This window comes from Podarcis erhardii, assembly GCF_964252035.2.
Source record: "Podarcis erhardii genome assembly, chromosome: 6".
NCBI lineage: Eukaryota > Metazoa > Chordata > Lepidosauria > Squamata > Lacertidae > Podarcis > Podarcis erhardii.
Genome location: NC_138510.1, coordinates 49,035,594 through 49,052,908, shown reverse-complemented (window position 1 = coordinate 49,052,908; position 17,315 = coordinate 49,035,594). Strand labels below are relative to the sequence as shown.

The following is a 17,315-nucleotide window of genomic DNA, read 5'->3' as shown; positions in this document are numbered from 1 at the left end:
GAACAACTTACCTGTATTTTTAGATCCCTGATTAGTCATACCATACTATGAAGCTGAAGTTGGTTTAATAACTGAACGGGAAAGTAGAGTATAGATTCTAGTGTAAGTTATACCAAAAGTTGTGCATTAATGTTTCCTATTTGTGTGACTTCACAGTGAACTAACCTCATGTTGCCACTTTAGTTGCCATTTTCAGTCATGTTGGGTTGCTGTTGTGCCCCATCTTGACTTTCTCTATATTACCTGTGCTTTTGTTTTTTTTCATAATCCAGAAAGATGGTGGTATCTGGTCAGCATGTTCTCCACATAATTTTCTGTGGCTTTTTGTGTTAAAAAAGAGTATTTTTTTTATGGGGAAGGTATGAGTTTTGTTCCCCTGCCACATATTGTTGTAAACGTGAAAAGATCAAAAGCAAAATTGGGATTGTAATGCATAACTAATGGCTCTTCCAATGGAGTGGAATGGAAAAAGATATTGACAAAAGCCAGTTGACATCCCTTTTAACCTCTGAGAGCCCATCTATTATAGACAGGGTTGGCATGTCACAGTAAGTTGTACTGTGGCTTCTTGAAATTACATGGACTCCTGGAGAGGAGCTCACAGCTGATTTGATTCTCCCTGCTCCTTTTTACTGCAGCTCTGCACTTAGCTAAAACTCAGTACATAACGCTAGGGTTTTGTTTTGTTTAGTCTTGGCATGTTGCTAGAACTCTCTAGGTAACCATGAACTCTCACCAAGGTTTGTTCTTTGCTTACTGTTTCACATGAAGCAGCCCATAACAAAGGAGCAGTAGTTGATCAACCTGCTTTTGCACACAGTCTGAACAAAATACTGCTTGATTTTTGCTATTTGCCTAGTATATCTTCACCAGATTCTGTAGAGAGAGGTACTCCACTTGCTTTTTTTTTTTTTTAATGAAGTGAGATGCAATGCTGTTGGTGATTTGTGTAGACCTGTCCTGAAATATTCCCTGCTTCGCCAGTGGCAAATGACATTTCACAAATGCAACTAGCAACACCTGTATCATAGTATAGTGAACATCTGGTGCAGAGGCAACTAATAAGAATTGAGTCCTAGTGTTGAAGCTTCCAGTTTTGGGAAATACCTACTTCAGTATAGAAAATGTTTTAGAACCTTGTAAGAACTACTGTTTATGGTCACTGATACAAAAGCTGCTTAGGACAGGGCTATGTGCCATGACTCCTGTGAAAAGTGCCAGTATTTCATGCAGCAAATGTAACCAGTGTGAAAGCAATACAGTGGACGCTCGGGTTGCGAACGTGATCCATGCGGGAAGCACGTTTGCAACCCCCTCAGCGTTCGCAACCCGCAGCATCATTTATGCGCATGCACGGGTCACGATTCGGCACTTCTGCGCATGCGCAAAGCGTGATTTAGTGCTTCTGTGCATGCACAAAGCACGATTTAGTGTTTCTGCGCATGCGCGAGCGCTGAAACCCAGAAGTAATCCATTCCGGTACTTCCGGGTTCGGCGTGGTACGCAACCTGAAATCGCACAACCCGAAGCGCCTTCCCAGGTGCATTTTGACCCCCATACTTAACAGCATGGGACATTTATGCTGTCAGCTCACATAACATTTGTGTTGATGCTGCTGGCAAAAGTGTTTGGTTTTAAAACTGCATTATGTAAGAGTATCCAAAAGGAAATAACATTTCCCCTCCTATCCAACGGGTTGCATATATATATGCAGGGGCTTTCATTTTTTCCTGTAAAATGGAATTGCACACATCATACTATGGACATTACTCTTGTTCATAGAAGAGAATAAGAAAATCATGTAGTTCATGCCATTCTGTGCATTACTGCATTAGATTCTAATGATTAGGGCAACATCCTTGTCCCATATTTGAAAAGCAAAACAATACATGGAAAACACAAGAAAATGAGAAGTAGTCCATATGGCAATGCGACATACCGGTATATCTAAGAGAGAGATACTTGGGAATGCTGTGTGCTTAAATATGTAAAGCAACCTTGGTTTTCCTAGAAATTGTTTTGCAATCATATCCAATCTAACCTTAGTTTCAAAACAATTGTAAGCCATGATGGCTTCACCTTTAATAAGATGGGCAGTGTCCATGGATTCTGGCTCAGTTTGTTGGACAGACCGGTTTTTCAGGGTTTGAACAAGTTTCTGGGAGTGCTGAACTTCCTTGCAATTAAATAGCTATCCAATGTGCTGTAGAAGAAACAGGGCAGCAGTGTATGTTACCAAACACTTGGAGAAACACATATTTGCCAAGATCATTATGGTAATATTGGGGGGTTCTTTTTCTCTCCCCACTCCACCCCCACCTCAGCCACCACGCTGAACTTACTTCTGGCCCTGGACTTGGCTGTAGCACAGAGACCAAGAAGCAGCATTGGGTGGGGAAGGTTTAAGCATTTTCCTTGTTTCCATGTTAACATTACAAGGCAAATGCAGGGTTGGGGATTCCATTATTGCCTCTCAAGGTGTAGTTATGCTCACAGTTGACTAAATGAAAAGATAGACTAGTTTTGTCTAAAATAATTTCATTTTGTTCTGCTGGTCTGGGGAAGAAACTATAGCTGAACATATCTTGGTCACTAAATATTTGCAGTAGAAGGAGAGAAGATTGTTCTTTGTGGTCTCTGTGGAGTCCCATGTATGGGTTCTGTGCTTATACCCAGCCAAAGTCTAGGACTTTCTAGAGCAGGGCTGGGAACTTGTGGCCGTTCAGATGTTGTTGGACTGCAACTCGTTCCTGACCGTTGGCTAGGTTGGCTGGGGCTAATGGGAGTTGGAGTCCAACATCATCTGGAGGGCTACAGGTTCCTCATCCTTGCTCTAGGCCTAGATGATTAATATTTTTGGTGGGAGGCCTGCACTCTGGGCATATTCTCAGGGGGACCATGACCCTTCCCATTCAATTCCTCCATGGCTGCAGCAGATTAAACTTTCTTTTTTTCCCCCCAGGAGGAAAGTTAAAATCTAGATTCCTTTCTCTTTTCTCTTGTTCAGTCTACAATGAGTTTCATTTTGTTTCTTTTGGTGATTCCCTGTGCTTGTTCGCGTTTCCGTTAGTGTTGACAGGAGTCTTATGATACAGTGATCTCTCTCTCAATGAATATTTTATTGATAGAATGCTCTATTTGTAGCAGTAGCTCCTTCATTTGGACACTACTGCTGCCACCTTTGCAGTAATGAGTGGCACATTGTGACACCTTCCCTCTTTGTCAAAAGTTCACAAGGCAGACACACAGACAGGTCCGTCTTGGCTTTCTATGACCTTCTGGTAGCCGATTCTTGTGATGAATTCTGAGGCTCAAGTTATCAGGGCTCCACTGTGACATAACTATGCTGCATCTCAATCCTTTCACTCTTGCCACTGACAGCGGGTGGTGCTGTGGGTTAAACCATAGAGCCTAGGGCTTGCTGATCAGAAGGTTGGCGGTTCGAATCTCCATGACGGGGTGAGCTCCCATTGCTCGGTTCCTGCTCCTGCCAACCTAGCAGTTCGAAAGCACGTCAAAGTGCAAGTAGATAAATAGGTACTGCTCCAGCGGGAAGGTAAACGGCATTTCCGTGCGCTGCTCTGGTTCGCCAGAAGTGGCTTAGTCGTGCTGGCCACATGACCTGGAAGCTGTATGCTGGCTCCCTTGGCCAATAAAGCGAGATGAGCGCCGCAACCCCAGAGTTGTCTGCGACTGGACCTAATGGTCAGGGGGTACCTTTACCTTTACTGACAGCTGAATCTGCCTTGGTGGACTGTTGCAAGTGCTGTGGTGGTTTCCTCTAGTGAAATTAAGACACTGTCCAGTGTGGCAGTTGGCATACCCTCTACAACAAGTGTGCCTCTGGTCTTACTTAGTGCTGACTGGTTTGGTATCAACATTTCTCCCAAACCTTGTTGTGGAGACAGTTGCTCCGATGCTTTGACTTGACTCATTAGGTGTGGAAGTCCAAGTGCATACCTTGGTAAAGATATCGGCCTAGGAATTCACCTTGGAGGAACTTTCCCCATTGCTGGACAAGTACATTGACACAAGTACATTGGAATGAATGGCCAATGATAAGTTGTCATATTTGTCACTGAAAGCATGACTGAAAAATAAAAGAAGAAGAAGGGCAAGGGAAGTAGGGGATTATCTCAGAACCAGCATCTCTAGAGCAGTGTTTCCCAACCTTTTTTGGGCAAAGGCACACTTGTTTGATGAAAAAAATCTCGAGGCACACCACCATTACAGCCCCGTGACGTCAGCGCGCAGCGTCACGCCGGGAGGGACGCACGAAAGTGTAACTTTCAATTTTTTTCCCTCCCCCTTGCCGGGGAACCTCCAAGCTTTGGGGGTGGGGGGGGGAGGAGGCAGCAAAGCGAGGGACTGAGGGACTCCTCCAACGACAAGGGTTGGGGAAGAAGAGAAAGGGCTATTCCGCTCCAGTCACGGGAGGGGAATATGTACTGGCCCAACTGGTGTGCGGTCTTCGGAAAGCGGGGTGCGGGAAGGAAGCCTAGGCTCGGGGTCCACCGACCTCGGCGGAGAAAGGCAACAACCGGAGCCGATTACGAGCCGGCGCGTGCGTGCAGCGGCTGGCCTCAAGCTCGGGAAGCTGCGCGCGACGATGTTGACGCGGGGCGCGCGAGAGCTTGGGGGGGGGCCGGAGAGAGAGAGAAAGAGTTGGCAGCACCAGGCGCTGTTACTTATTGCGCTGCGGACGCTGCCAGCACCTGTGGTGGTTGTGCGGCGGCCGCCGCCGCAGAACGTCCTCGTCAGTCAGCTGAGCTGCCTGGCGGCGTAGGGAGCCGAGGGGCGGGGCTTCCTTTCTGAAGGAGCTGAGGGTGGGGGTCCTCCGGCGCCTTCGGTGAAACGGCGCCGGCCCAGAGCGCTTCTAGGAGGCTGCCTTTGTGCGCGACGTAAAGCCCTCTTTCCCTCCCTCCAGCCCCGTGTCACATGTGGAAAAGGGGGCTGGATCCAGTGACGCAACTCGGAAAACTGTTAGGGAAGCCAGAGCAGGAAAGTGAGTGGGAGGCGGTGTCGCCGCTTTAACCCACGTTTCCTTTTTGAAAGAGAAACCAGTGTTTCCCAACCTTTTTTGGACTCGCTCGCGGCACACCAGGCAACATCTCGCGGCACACTAGTGTGCCGCGGAACACCGGTTGGGAAACACTGCTCTAGAGATGGTTTCTACTCAGTCTTCTGCTGTGTTCAGGCTATTACTATCTCAGATCTTAAAGAAGCTCCAGTACATGTCTCCACTGAGGGTGAAGTTCAGGATCAAACCCTTCCTGAATGGAGGATTCACTCACTTTGACAGTTCCACCATCATTCCTGGTTCTGTGATTACTACTCTCTGCAGCATAGCTGTTCCCACAGGGTTTTTGTCCTTCCCCCGACTGAGGAAGTCCTCACATGCTTCCTGGTCTTGCTTCTAGTACAGATTGCTGCCACTTTGACCCCTGGTTGTCCCTGGGATCCTATTGTCAGGAAACATTCTCATTATTTGTACTGTGATCTCTGTTGTCCTTCAGTACCATAGAAAATTTTTGGAGCAATAGTGTATAGTATACTATGGATTATGAACTATGCCATTACGTGTCCACTTTTAACTGGGGACTACTTTCCACATTGATCACATGACCTTCAAAGTTACTCTCACCTCATTTGAGGCATTGGGAGTGATGCTGGCAAACATTTGCTATGAAGGCTTTGGGCGAAAGAATCTGGTCAAGGATATCTTGCTGATCTATTCTAACACTATTGGCCTTTTAGATGAAGGTTCTTTCCTATAGGAATAGGAACTTTACTAGTGCTTTTAGCACTTTACTAGTGCTATCTGTATTACCGAACAATGTTCTTGCCTTCCTCCATGTTATGGATGGGAGTGGGACTAACTGTTGGGAGGTTGCAGGGCTGAAAATTTAATTGTAGGAGTTCTGGGTATGAGCATTGGGGAACGTGGACACATCTAGAGAAGGAAAAAGGAATAAAAGTAAAACAGTTTAAATAACTGACCGGATAATAAAAATGTTCTGAGTAGATAAATATATTAGAAGCTGGTTTGTAGTGATGTTATAGGCACCATTTACTCCATCACTTTGCATTAGCATCTACCGCAACTCCAGCAACCCTAATCTCTCCCCGCTGCATGCAAGCAGTATAGGGTACTTCGTTTCAGTAGAGCTGAAGAGGAATTCCTCCACTAGTCCTTGCTAGACGAGTATTATCTTTGCTGGGTCTAAAACAGGCTCCATGATTTTACAATATGCTCTAGTGTCCCTGAAATATTGTGAAGCTGACCTGCTAATGGCCCTGCTTTGTGAATGTTGTGGTGATTGGCAAAATAAAGTGCTAAGTTGTGATTTTCCTTTCTCACTGAATGTTAACTGAGTTATCAGCAGTATGTGTAAAGAATCCAAGACAACAATATTCTTTAAATGTTTGTTTTGTTGTAGATCTTTCATTCTGTAGCTACTCTTCTAAAGATATTACTTTTTTATTTTGGACATATTTCACAACATTTATATACTGTTTGAATGTAAACCTCAAAATGGTTTACATATAAACTTGCTGGGCTCTCTTGTATAGGTAATCCTTCACTGTGGTTGCAGTGATCTGGATGCAGTATTTATGTCTCTCAGCACCTATAATGTACCTTTTAGTGCAGTATCTGATTTGAATTAGTATTCAAACTTGTTAATAATGCAAGACTTCTGTTCTAATTTTTGGTTCCGTTGTTTTCGCTTGTGAATTACCACTTGATCATTGATCTTCATGTGGAAATGTGAGGAACTGAGACATTAGTCCTGCCTACAGTGGGAGAGAAATGAATCTTTCATAATTATGGAGCACAGTAGCATTACTGCTGACACTCGACTGTTCAGCACACTATCTGTTCTTGTAAGTACCACAGTGGGTGATGTGATTAAAATACAGCTTAATTCCCAGAGTATATAACCTCATAAATTAGTGTTGCTAAGGAGGGGCAATAATATTATAAAACCAGATGAGAGTATTGGCTTTATGCAATGGAGTTAAAACAATTTCCCCACTGTATTCGTAGTTGCTGTTGTTATTTATTGAGTTTATATACTGCCCGATACCTGGAGGTCTCAGGGTGGTTTATTATTGAGAAGTAGCAGGCAGAATTAGCATAAGAGCAACAAAGCAAAGTTTTACTTAAATTCAATTTAATTTGAGATGTTCTAGTTCTGTCTTTTTTTAAACTTAAAAATGTTAAACTTCGTAATATGACCATTTCCCCCACACGTCCACAACCTGGGCAAATTAGCACTGAGCAAGTCATTAATAGCTTTTAGATAAGGATTAGACAAGATCATGGCCAACCAGATACCTGTGAGGAAACCCACAAGCAGGAGACCCCCAAGGCCTGCAGAAAACTCTCCTACTAGATGCAGAGGTTTAGCATGCTCCATTGCTGATAAAGATTCAGATCCTGGATATGTGACTATTAGGTGCAAACATGGGGTTGTTAATAAATAGTTATCCTTTATTAGGCATAGCAAACCACACATTATCAAACAGACACCGTATACAAATTGTGCAAAATACGAGCTCAACATAATAAGGTTTGTCCCGGTCAGATCTTTAACTCCAGAGAAAATCAATTTGCATAAATAATACAGTACAGCATTACCTCCCCTACTTTAAAGACATCTCCACTCCTTAGGAATGTTGAGCAAAGAGCAATGATAAACACAACCCCAATTAACTCCATAGTAGAGGAAACTAAAGAAATAACAAGCAGTATTCAAGATTTGATGCGTGACCTGAACAAGCCTAGGAGAAACCCCAATGAACCTGCTAATGTGGGCAACAGGAATATGAACAATGATAGGTCTGGGAAAGAGGAGATACTGGCCTTTCTACAGGAGTAATCCCCGGTAAGAGACTCACCCAACCAAGAAAGGTGTTTGCAGACCAAGGGACTGGATCCAACTATACGCCGAATCAACATGTACGATACTATAGATAATCCATCCACACCTCTATCCATAGAACATACTTTGCCCACAGTTATGGAGGAGGAGCAAGCATGATCAGAAACTACACAGATGTCTGGGGGACTGTTTGAACTCAATCAGAAGATGCACATTGGGAAGTTGGTCACCCTGAGTGCTGAGCTGCGATTGCCCCCAGCCAAGGACCAACCAGAAACCTTCCCAATAGATAACATGGGGTTGTTTCAATACCTCATTTTCAAGTGATGGCATCCAGCATAGTTCCCCTGATCTAATCACTCTTTTGTTTATATTCCTCCAAGAAAATATGTTGATAGAACTTCATTGGAAAACCAGACAGTGTAGTTGCCCTCACTGTTTGTTTGTGCTTCTTGGCTTCTTCAGTGGAGCAGCCAACGTTGTTGAGCTTTTGTTAGGAGATTGCCCCCTAAAGTTTTAGGGGCAGGCTTTGGTTTGGAGGGTATTGGAACCTCAGTTTATTGAGTACTTTCAATGCTTTTCTATAATTTTTGCCCCCCTTGGCTACGTCCATGATCACACATCATTCAATTACAATAATAGGATACATACAATGGAAGACACTTTATTATAGAGATCGTTTTCAGTATTTGAATATTGGGATGTTTACTATGTCCTTTCTTCTTACTGTACACCCACAGAAATGCATATTTCCATAGTCTCTCCTTGCCTGTCTCTTGGTTGTGTGATGGAGAGCTGATTACTCTCAAAGTGGTAGTGATTATTTACCTTGACAGCAAAGTAATATGTTGGAAGCTAGTTGGTGGTGGACTGGACAAAGTATTAAAACTGCCAGTATTGTTAGGAACCATCTTTGAGGGAAAATTAGTTCCTATGTGGAATGTCTTTTAACCTTTTAATAAAAATTTTGGTGCATTTTTGCACATCAATGTACTCCACATTGTTATTTATCAGTAACTGAAAAACAAATAGTTAAAAATAACATTCAGTATGATTAATAATAAATTATTAACAATATATTCTATTATATATATGCTTTATAGGGGTTCGTTAAAGACATCTTCTAATCCAAATTAAATATATTAAGTAATAAAAAATATGTGGGCTTGATAATAAATAGAATAACTACTTTCCTATATCATTAATAAATGCAACCTATTCTCTTCTGTGGGATTTCTAATTCTTTCTTTAACATAGAGTTACCAAGTTCCAGCAGTATAACATCTGTAAACCTTTCACTAGCTTTAGTGCTTAAAGTTAATTTTATTATGCTTAATTGTTTCCCAAGTTTCATTAACAGACCCATCTTACTAGGTCCCTAAGTGCTTTACATGACTTTGCCTCTATGTGGAGTGTTTTCATGAGTGTGGTGAGGCAACAGCACAATCTATACCGTGGATATTCTCCAAGTCTTGATTGAAAATAGCCTTTGAGGCAGACAGTGAGATGTAAATTGTGCTTAATGTATTTTTCCATTTGCTGGCTTTCGGAAAAACATGGTCAGAAGCCTGCCGAATCGGTTACTAGAACTGGAGACTCCTGGATCACTTAAGTGTCTGGAATTGCCAATACCACTAAACTGAAAGTTCTTTGGGATACAAATTGTAAAAAATAAATAAAGGTGCTGTGCTCTCAGCTGACATCCATCTTGTTTGGGAACATATGGATTTGACAGCTCTTGAAAATATAATTGGGGAGACCTCACATGTCCTTAACTGCCCAGTTGATTTCTTGCGTATCAAACTTAGGTCAGAAACTTCCCTGATTTGTTTTTGAATGTTGCCAACAGGACTGACAGAACCATCTGCCTTCCATTTAATTAATTAATTAAATTTGTATACCGCCCTATATCTTTAGATCTCAGGGCGGCTCACAACATGAAATTGTTCATGGCACAACACTCCTGATAACATACCTGTAGGGTCAGATAATATCTGTTAGGAAAGTCAGCGAGTCCTCTGAGATGTGATTGATCCACTGTTGCCCCTCTATAATTACGTCTGGCAGGAGCTTGTTTTTCCAGATTTGTGGGGATAATTTGCCACTGGTCGCCTCCAGACTGTATTTTATGGGTGATTCAGTCACATACCAGATTTGCTCAGTTAAAGTAGACTAAAGTGCATTAACACAACAAACCCACTTTAAAGAAAACTGAACTTTTTGTGATAAGGAGAGTGACAGAAAAAGGATAATGATCAATTAATGAGAAGTCATATTACCACCGCACAAACAAATCAGGGTGAAGTCTCATCATATACTGAATTCCATATAGCCTCCACACAAACAAATCAGAATATCCAATAAGGTGCAGACACTATATAACAGGTATAGGCAAACTCCAGCCCTCCAGATGTTTGGGACTACAATTCCCACCATCCCTAGCTAACAGGACCAGTGGTCAGGGATGATGGGAATTGTAGTCCTAAACATCTGGAAGGCCGGCGTTTGCCTATGCCTGCTATATAACCTCTCTGTGCAAGTTTTGTGCAAGCAAATCAGGATAAATTTTCAATAAACAGGTCATATGGAAATGACCATTGTTACCTATAAGTAATAGATTAGCATCCTAATTTATTATTGGAAATTTTTGATTGAAGCGTAGTGCAGAAATATTTTGAGTAACTGATACAAGAACTCAGTTTTCTTGTACTGACATGTTTAATTTTTAAATTTATGAAGGGTAGATTAGTAAAAATATGGGAGGAAAAGAAACAGCCCTTTTAAATTGAAGTATTACATTCCAAGTGTTTAACTTGAATGTTTTGATAGACAAGCAATTCTCAGTTTGTCTGAAGGCAACTAGCCATTATAGCAAAGGCTAAGATCCCAGATTATTTGGACTGTAAACTGGTGGTAGACATTGAGTGTGAAAATATTGTTGAGTAACATTGGTATTGTTTCTGACATCAAAGGAGACACACACTGCAAATGCTGCTTATGAACGTGTCTAATTTATTGTGCAATTAATAAACATCCATTTTATCTTTATGCTTCTTTCTTGTTCCATTTCTTTCACCGAAAGCGCTTTCCTAGTTTGCCTGTGCTGCTGATTCTTAATTTTAACTCGGTCAGTAGTTTGACACTTCTCAGCATCGCTAAACATATCTCTGAACCAGATATGGTTTCAAATCATTAAAGAGCATTGACATTGCCCCTTCTGTGTCTTTATTGAAGGAGCAGTTTGTACACAAATAGTTCTTAGCAACCTCTCCCTTCTTCAGACTAGCTACTAATTACAGCCATGTTTCCATAGCTAAGAAGGGTAATTTAACCCCCTAGCATCTAATGATCAGTTTCTCAGTCGGTTCTGCTTTCATAGCTGATACAGTTTCTTTGCTTACCTCTTTCTTTTATTGCTGTTTGTGTGTAGCATATTACAGGATGCAGTTTTTGGTAACCTTGCTCTGTACCTTGAAAGTAAAATAATTTCAGTAATCGGCAAGGAAGTCTGGCACATATCTGGCCTTGGCCATACAAGCTGACTCTGATTCACATGCTTTGTTTTGGGAAGTTTCCAGCCTTGCTGAAACTTGTTTGTGCCTCTTCTACCTCACTGTGTGGAGAAAGTGATGGCTGAATTGCTGTCCGACCTAGAGATATGAAGACTTGGTGAAAAACAAGGGAGGAATTGTTTTCTCTGCTCCTCCACCATCAGGCCAGAAATAGGACTAATGTTGCAAACAACATTCTGAAAGAGATGCTGGTTGAAATAATTTGGAAATAAGTGGTTTGGAATTACGGGTTGTTTCCAAAGGTTTCTTTCCTTCAGAGAGAGAATAAGCTGCAAATCTCCTTTGGGAAAAAGGGTAGGAAAGAAATTAAGGGTTGAACCTAACTTTAAGTCATGCTCATAGTAGATCCATTGAAATCATTACAAACGGCTAACTTAGGTCCATTGATTTTAATGGGTCTACTCTGAATTTGACATAGTTGGTTTCCACCACAAATAAATATAATATATTTTTGGACCCAAAATTCAAAAATAGCAAATAACATTGCTATTGTGTGACCAAAGTAGAAAAAATATGCTTTGTTAAATTAGTAAACTGATACTTGCATATTGCGATAAGCCATAGTCTGAAACAAACTAGGACTTACTATGAATGAGCAACGTGCTAGTATACGTTGCTTAAGTCACACACTCTCTTCCCTCCTCCTTTCTTTACCAACCCAGAAAGAAAGAAACTGTGTTGCATGTGGATCATGTGATCGGCTTAGTGCTACATGTGAATCAGGAATGTTGGTTTGTTTCCACACAAACCACAAGAGAAATTCAAGGCTTGTTTGTTTATTCTATGGCTTTCCATTATGGTTGAAAATGATCATTATCTCTCCAGCATCCCAGTTTGTCTGCAGAAAAATGGGGGTTAATATTGGATCTCCAGGGACATGCATCTAAGTGAAGTTGTTCCTTTGTCCTTGTCATAAAGGGAAAGTGTTTGGTTAAACCTCATACTCACTTGTCACTTCTCTTTGAAATAAAACACCGCAACAACTCTATGAGCTGAGGTACTGCATCATGTTGTACTTCTCCAACATGCATATTAATATCTAAGTTGTAAAATACCATTTAGAAAATATTCTAGTATCTTCCTACTGACCTTTGATTTGGTACAGAAAAGAATAAACAGCACAAGCCTTGTAGATGCCAATTCTTATATTAAAATAATTGCTCGTGAAAGTAATGGTGCAGGTTTTTTTTTTTGAAAAGTCTCAGTGTTGCTTGCTATCACACAGACAATATATTCCACCAGTTTATCCATTGCCACTGTTCCAAGGCTTTAAACAGAATTCTCTCAATACTGAAGGATTAGGATCTTTCCAGTTCATAGTGATGGATAACTTAGCAGCTGCTATTAAATTCAAAACTAATGCGGTCCCTGAAGTTCAGAATATTTCAGATATCTCAATATTTAACAGGTTGCAACGCAAGCTATTACTTGACTCCCAGTTTTATTTGTGTAAAACTTGAGGATGTGACCCTAGGGAAAGCATTTTTGAAAACACACTGTGGTCTGCAGTAGTTATTGTCCTTTCTCTTTTCCCCTGAGAATCAACAATTGCAACTGGATTCTTGAACACAATAGCTCATCTTGTTTGCTTTCTAATCAATGTGACCTGGAAAAGCAGCATTTCTAGCACACATATTTTTTCATGATACGTTTTTGGCTGCTTTCACAGATCTGCACTGATATTGGAAGATTTTTAAGGTTAGCTCTAGTATATACTCCTAGTGATGCAGTTGGTAAGGCAGGGCTTGGTTGGCCAGCCTTCTATTTTCTAGTTTACAGCAGTGTCTGCAGCCTGGCTAGCTTTTCAGACACCTTTTAACTGAATAACTGTCTAAAGAAATGCCTGAAGCAGCTGATATTATAGTGATATTCTGTTATATTTTACTCCAAGAAGACCCATTCATCTTAAATAGAACCCAATAAGGCAGACATGTATGTACAAAATATTTTTTTAATGTGATCCCATTGATATCCCAAGATGAAATTGTGCAGGTAGCTCTTAGAAATATTAAATAATCAATACAAATTATTGAAAAATTGTAATCATATTCATATTTAATCCTTTGAAAAATTAAATTTTGTAACTTAAAATTAAAATTTAGAGTAAGTCCATCATGTGACATATTGTATTAAAGTTCATGAAGTTCTGAAGAAATTAGTGTTTTTAGTTTTGACACCTCTCAGTCGTGGGCTGAGCTGTTAAGCTTTTTGTCACATTTTTGAAATTTCAAACCCTCATAAATAAAAAAACAGTATGAGATAAAAATTTAAAATTTTAGATTTAAACTTACGGTAGTTTTGATCATTCAACAAGTGTACAAAATATTAAGAAAATTGGATGACATGAGGCAAAAAGGTTGGATCACTGGAAATGGAAAGACCCTCAACATTTTGGGTCCCAGGTGCTTGCTGAGCTGTGAACAAAGCACTGTGGCATTCACAGTACTGCAGGAAACTTTGAGCTTAATTTGAGGTGGCCTTTAAAATTCTAAGGTGAGGCCATTTATGAAGATCTATTTTGCACTGTATTGCTTTCTGTGTTAACATTTGACACACATTGTGGTTGGTGTATCTCTTTGCAACCATAAACTTCTCCTGTGCTATTGTAATAACCTTACAGTGCAAGATTAATTCTGATTGAGACCCTATTAAGCAGGTGTTGGTACAGGTTTCAATGGTATAGGAACTTGGGCTTGAAGTACATGTTACATTATTATTATTAATTAAATTTATATACTGCTTTATACCTGCAGGTCTCAGGGTGGTTCACAAAATAAAATTACAATATAAAAACACAAAATACACAATCAAAATATAAACAGAAACAACCAAATAATCCACCAACACATAAAAATAGTTTTATTTTATTTTTTAAATTAAAAAGCACAATTAAAAAGCAGTTTTTAAAATGTAAACGCAGTTCTGTGATTTCGTTCATCTGTGTCTAGTGGCATTTTATATATACATATATAAGGCTGTATCTGAGTAGAAAAGTGAGATGCCTAACTACTGTTCAGTTCAAAATTGCCCACTCCAAGCTGCTTTCCCCCCCAGAGGAGTGGGGAAGGGAAACTATGGGGACTATTTCCCTTTTTGTCCTCTGCCTGAAAAAAGTAGTTTGGGAGAGGTGATTTCAAACTAAAAAAGGACAAGTGTTAAGCAGCACACCTTTCATGTGCTCAGACTGGCAGGCTCCTTTAGTTTTAAAAGCAAACAAACCATGGAGGAAAGAATCTGAACTTGGCATACCATGGTGCTTGAGCCTTGGCTACATCATGACAGAATAATGCTATTTGCTTTTGTACATGTGTCAAAGGTGCTTCATTAGTAAGTTCTGTTGAATCTTTCATCTATTCTCCATTGTTGTTGTTATTTTAAACTGGAGTAATTTTTTAATTGCTGTGAAGGAAGCCTTAATTTAAATGTGTCATTCACCTACATTTAAGCAAAATCAAAATTTTGCAAAGTCAAAGAATAATATATGTGTGAAAAGAAATGACTTTCTATTTTAGGGTAACTTATGCCTAATTAATGCCCTTCCACCGCATGGATATTTATGATTTGCTGGAGGCTCTAGGTGTCCAACAGAACTATGAGATGGAAGAAGGGTGTTCAAGCTTTTAAATGGCCCCAGGGTCTTGTCCAGGAGCTGTCAAGACTCTTTGGTGTGGTGTGACTCTGAACTCAGTCTTCTGGTCTAGCAGTGGCATACAGATAGCATAGAATAAATAATCATGCTAGGCACCTTGAGTAGGACAATGAGCCATTATGTGTTTTATATATGTAAACCACCATGTGATCTTTGGATGAAGGGCAGTACAGAAATTTAATAAATAAAATAATAATAATAATAATAATAATAATAATACTACTACTACAGTGGTAACTCGGGTTACATACGCTTCAGGTTACAGACTCCGCTAATCCAGAAATAGTACCTCGGGTTAAGAACTTTGCTTCAGGATGAGAACAGAAATCGTGCTCCGGTAGCACGGCGGCAGCAGGAGGCCCCATTAGCTAAAGTGGTGCTTCAGGTTAAGAATGGACCTCCGGAATGAATTAAGTACTTAACCCGAGGTACCACTGTAATAGAAGAGTAACCAAAGTGATCAAAAGCTCCTGGTGGTAACATACTCAGGGATTTCCAAGAATTACATGGACTGGTTTGAGGAAGTCTCTACAAAACCATGAGGCTAGTGCTGCTTCCAGTTTCTCTCCTACACTGATAGCTACACCTTCATGGGTTACAGAGACCAAAACTATATACAGTACTATATTCTGCACCTCTTCCTTAATGCTTGACATGTCAGCTTGAGGGATTTTATTATGAACAGGATTGTGGGAAGAGTCCCTGCATGAACTCTCTTCCCCAGTTCTATGGAGTCAGCAAAAATCCAGTGATATCCTGAGTAAAAGGACTGAAGATCCATATGGCAATATATTAAATGCCAGCAAGACATATCTAGGAGAGCTTATTTTGGGTCATTTCCTTATGAGAATTTCATCCACTCAAACCCTTGCATAGGAAATTAAATCTAAACCATAGTAAAAACAAAACAAATTCCTTCCAGTAGCACCTTAAAGACCAACTACTACTGCTACTGGAAGGAATTTGTTTTGTTTTGACTATGGCAGACCAACACGGCTACCTATCTGTAACTAAACCATAGTAGTACAGAGATGCTGTTGGATCAGCTTCTGGGTTGTATGCTGGGTTGTGTTCCCCGAAGCTCTGTAAGCTATTATTTTTCACATAAGGCACATATGAGGCAATGTGATTATAAAGATCCTAAATTTGTGCCCAGGAACTGCTTGCTACCATGATTAGAGTGAAGGGGAAATTGAGAGAGACTGTTTCCTTTCTGGCACTGGATGGAAGACTACAAGACTGAATTATATTTCTAATTGCTTTTACAGCGTGTCTTCAATGATCTCAGTGGCTCAGTGACTCTATCCTGGATTGGTGACAGCACTGGGGTAAGTAATACAGATAGGTTGAATGGATTTTTAAATATTAATTTCCAAAGGAACAAAAGCACAACACGTGAAATAATAATTCCTCCAAGTGCATGACTCAGTACTCTCAATAATGGGAGTTTTACTTTAATCTTGCCACATGGAAAAGTAGGGTCGTTCCTGTTTGATGGGTCATGAATAATGATCCTCTTCAGATGTAGGTGTTGCAAGCCATTTGGGTTCTTCTTTTAGTTATTACCTTCCTACTCATGGCCAAGGAAGAAGGGACACAGTGTAGGTGTTGTGTATATTGGGTGACTCACTCTGGATTTGGTAAGAAGTGTCTAACTGCCCATCCAGACTTGAGGTGAGAATTGCTTCAATACTGAAGTCTTCCTGAGGAGGAGGAGGAAGTACTCACCACCTCTTTCTTCACATCCGGCACAGAGAAATGCATCTCTCTTTGAAAGTGTAAGCAATAACCAATGTTCCAGGCACACTGAAGAATCGCACTATATAGATATTGTTGGTTTCTGCTTCCCATTTCTCCCTCTGCTGCATCCTGTTGCATGGCTGATACCAGGTGTCAGTTGAGGGAGAAGGAAGCCTAATAGAACTAATATCTCAGCTGAACTGCCAGAGTGGTCCAGCTGTCCATCTCTTAAAACTCACCCCTGCCTCCATTTTTTTTTTTTAAAGTAAACTATTTATCAGCAAACTTCCTCTTCTGGTTAGAGTTTAGCTGTTTCTGCTTCTTGCCTAATGGCTAACAGTGCAATGCCAGTCATGGCTACTCAGAAGTATTTCCTATTGAATTCATTGGGGCTTAATTCCAGGTAAATGGGGTTAGGATGGCAGCCTTAGAGAAACACGATAAGAGCAAGATAAAATTGGATTCGGA

At 40.7% G+C, this 17,315-nt stretch overlaps 1 protein-coding gene across 3 annotated transcripts in view; it reads left to right on the top strand.

Moving 5' to 3' along the window:
* The window catches only part of SORT1 (sortilin 1), a 103,962-nt gene that overhangs the window by 8,429 nt on the left and 78,218 nt on the right, over positions 1–17,315 (top strand). For all 3 annotated transcript variants that reach the window (XR_014157637.1, XR_014157638.1, XM_081866395.1), the window contains exon 2: positions 16,376–16,435. Coding sequence is in view for 1 of the 3 variants with exons in the window: in XM_081866395.1 (XP_081722521.1) it covers positions 16,376–16,435 (60 nt within the window). In the remaining 2 variants the exon portion in view is untranslated. The remainder of the gene's footprint in view (positions 1–16,375; positions 16,436–17,315) is intronic.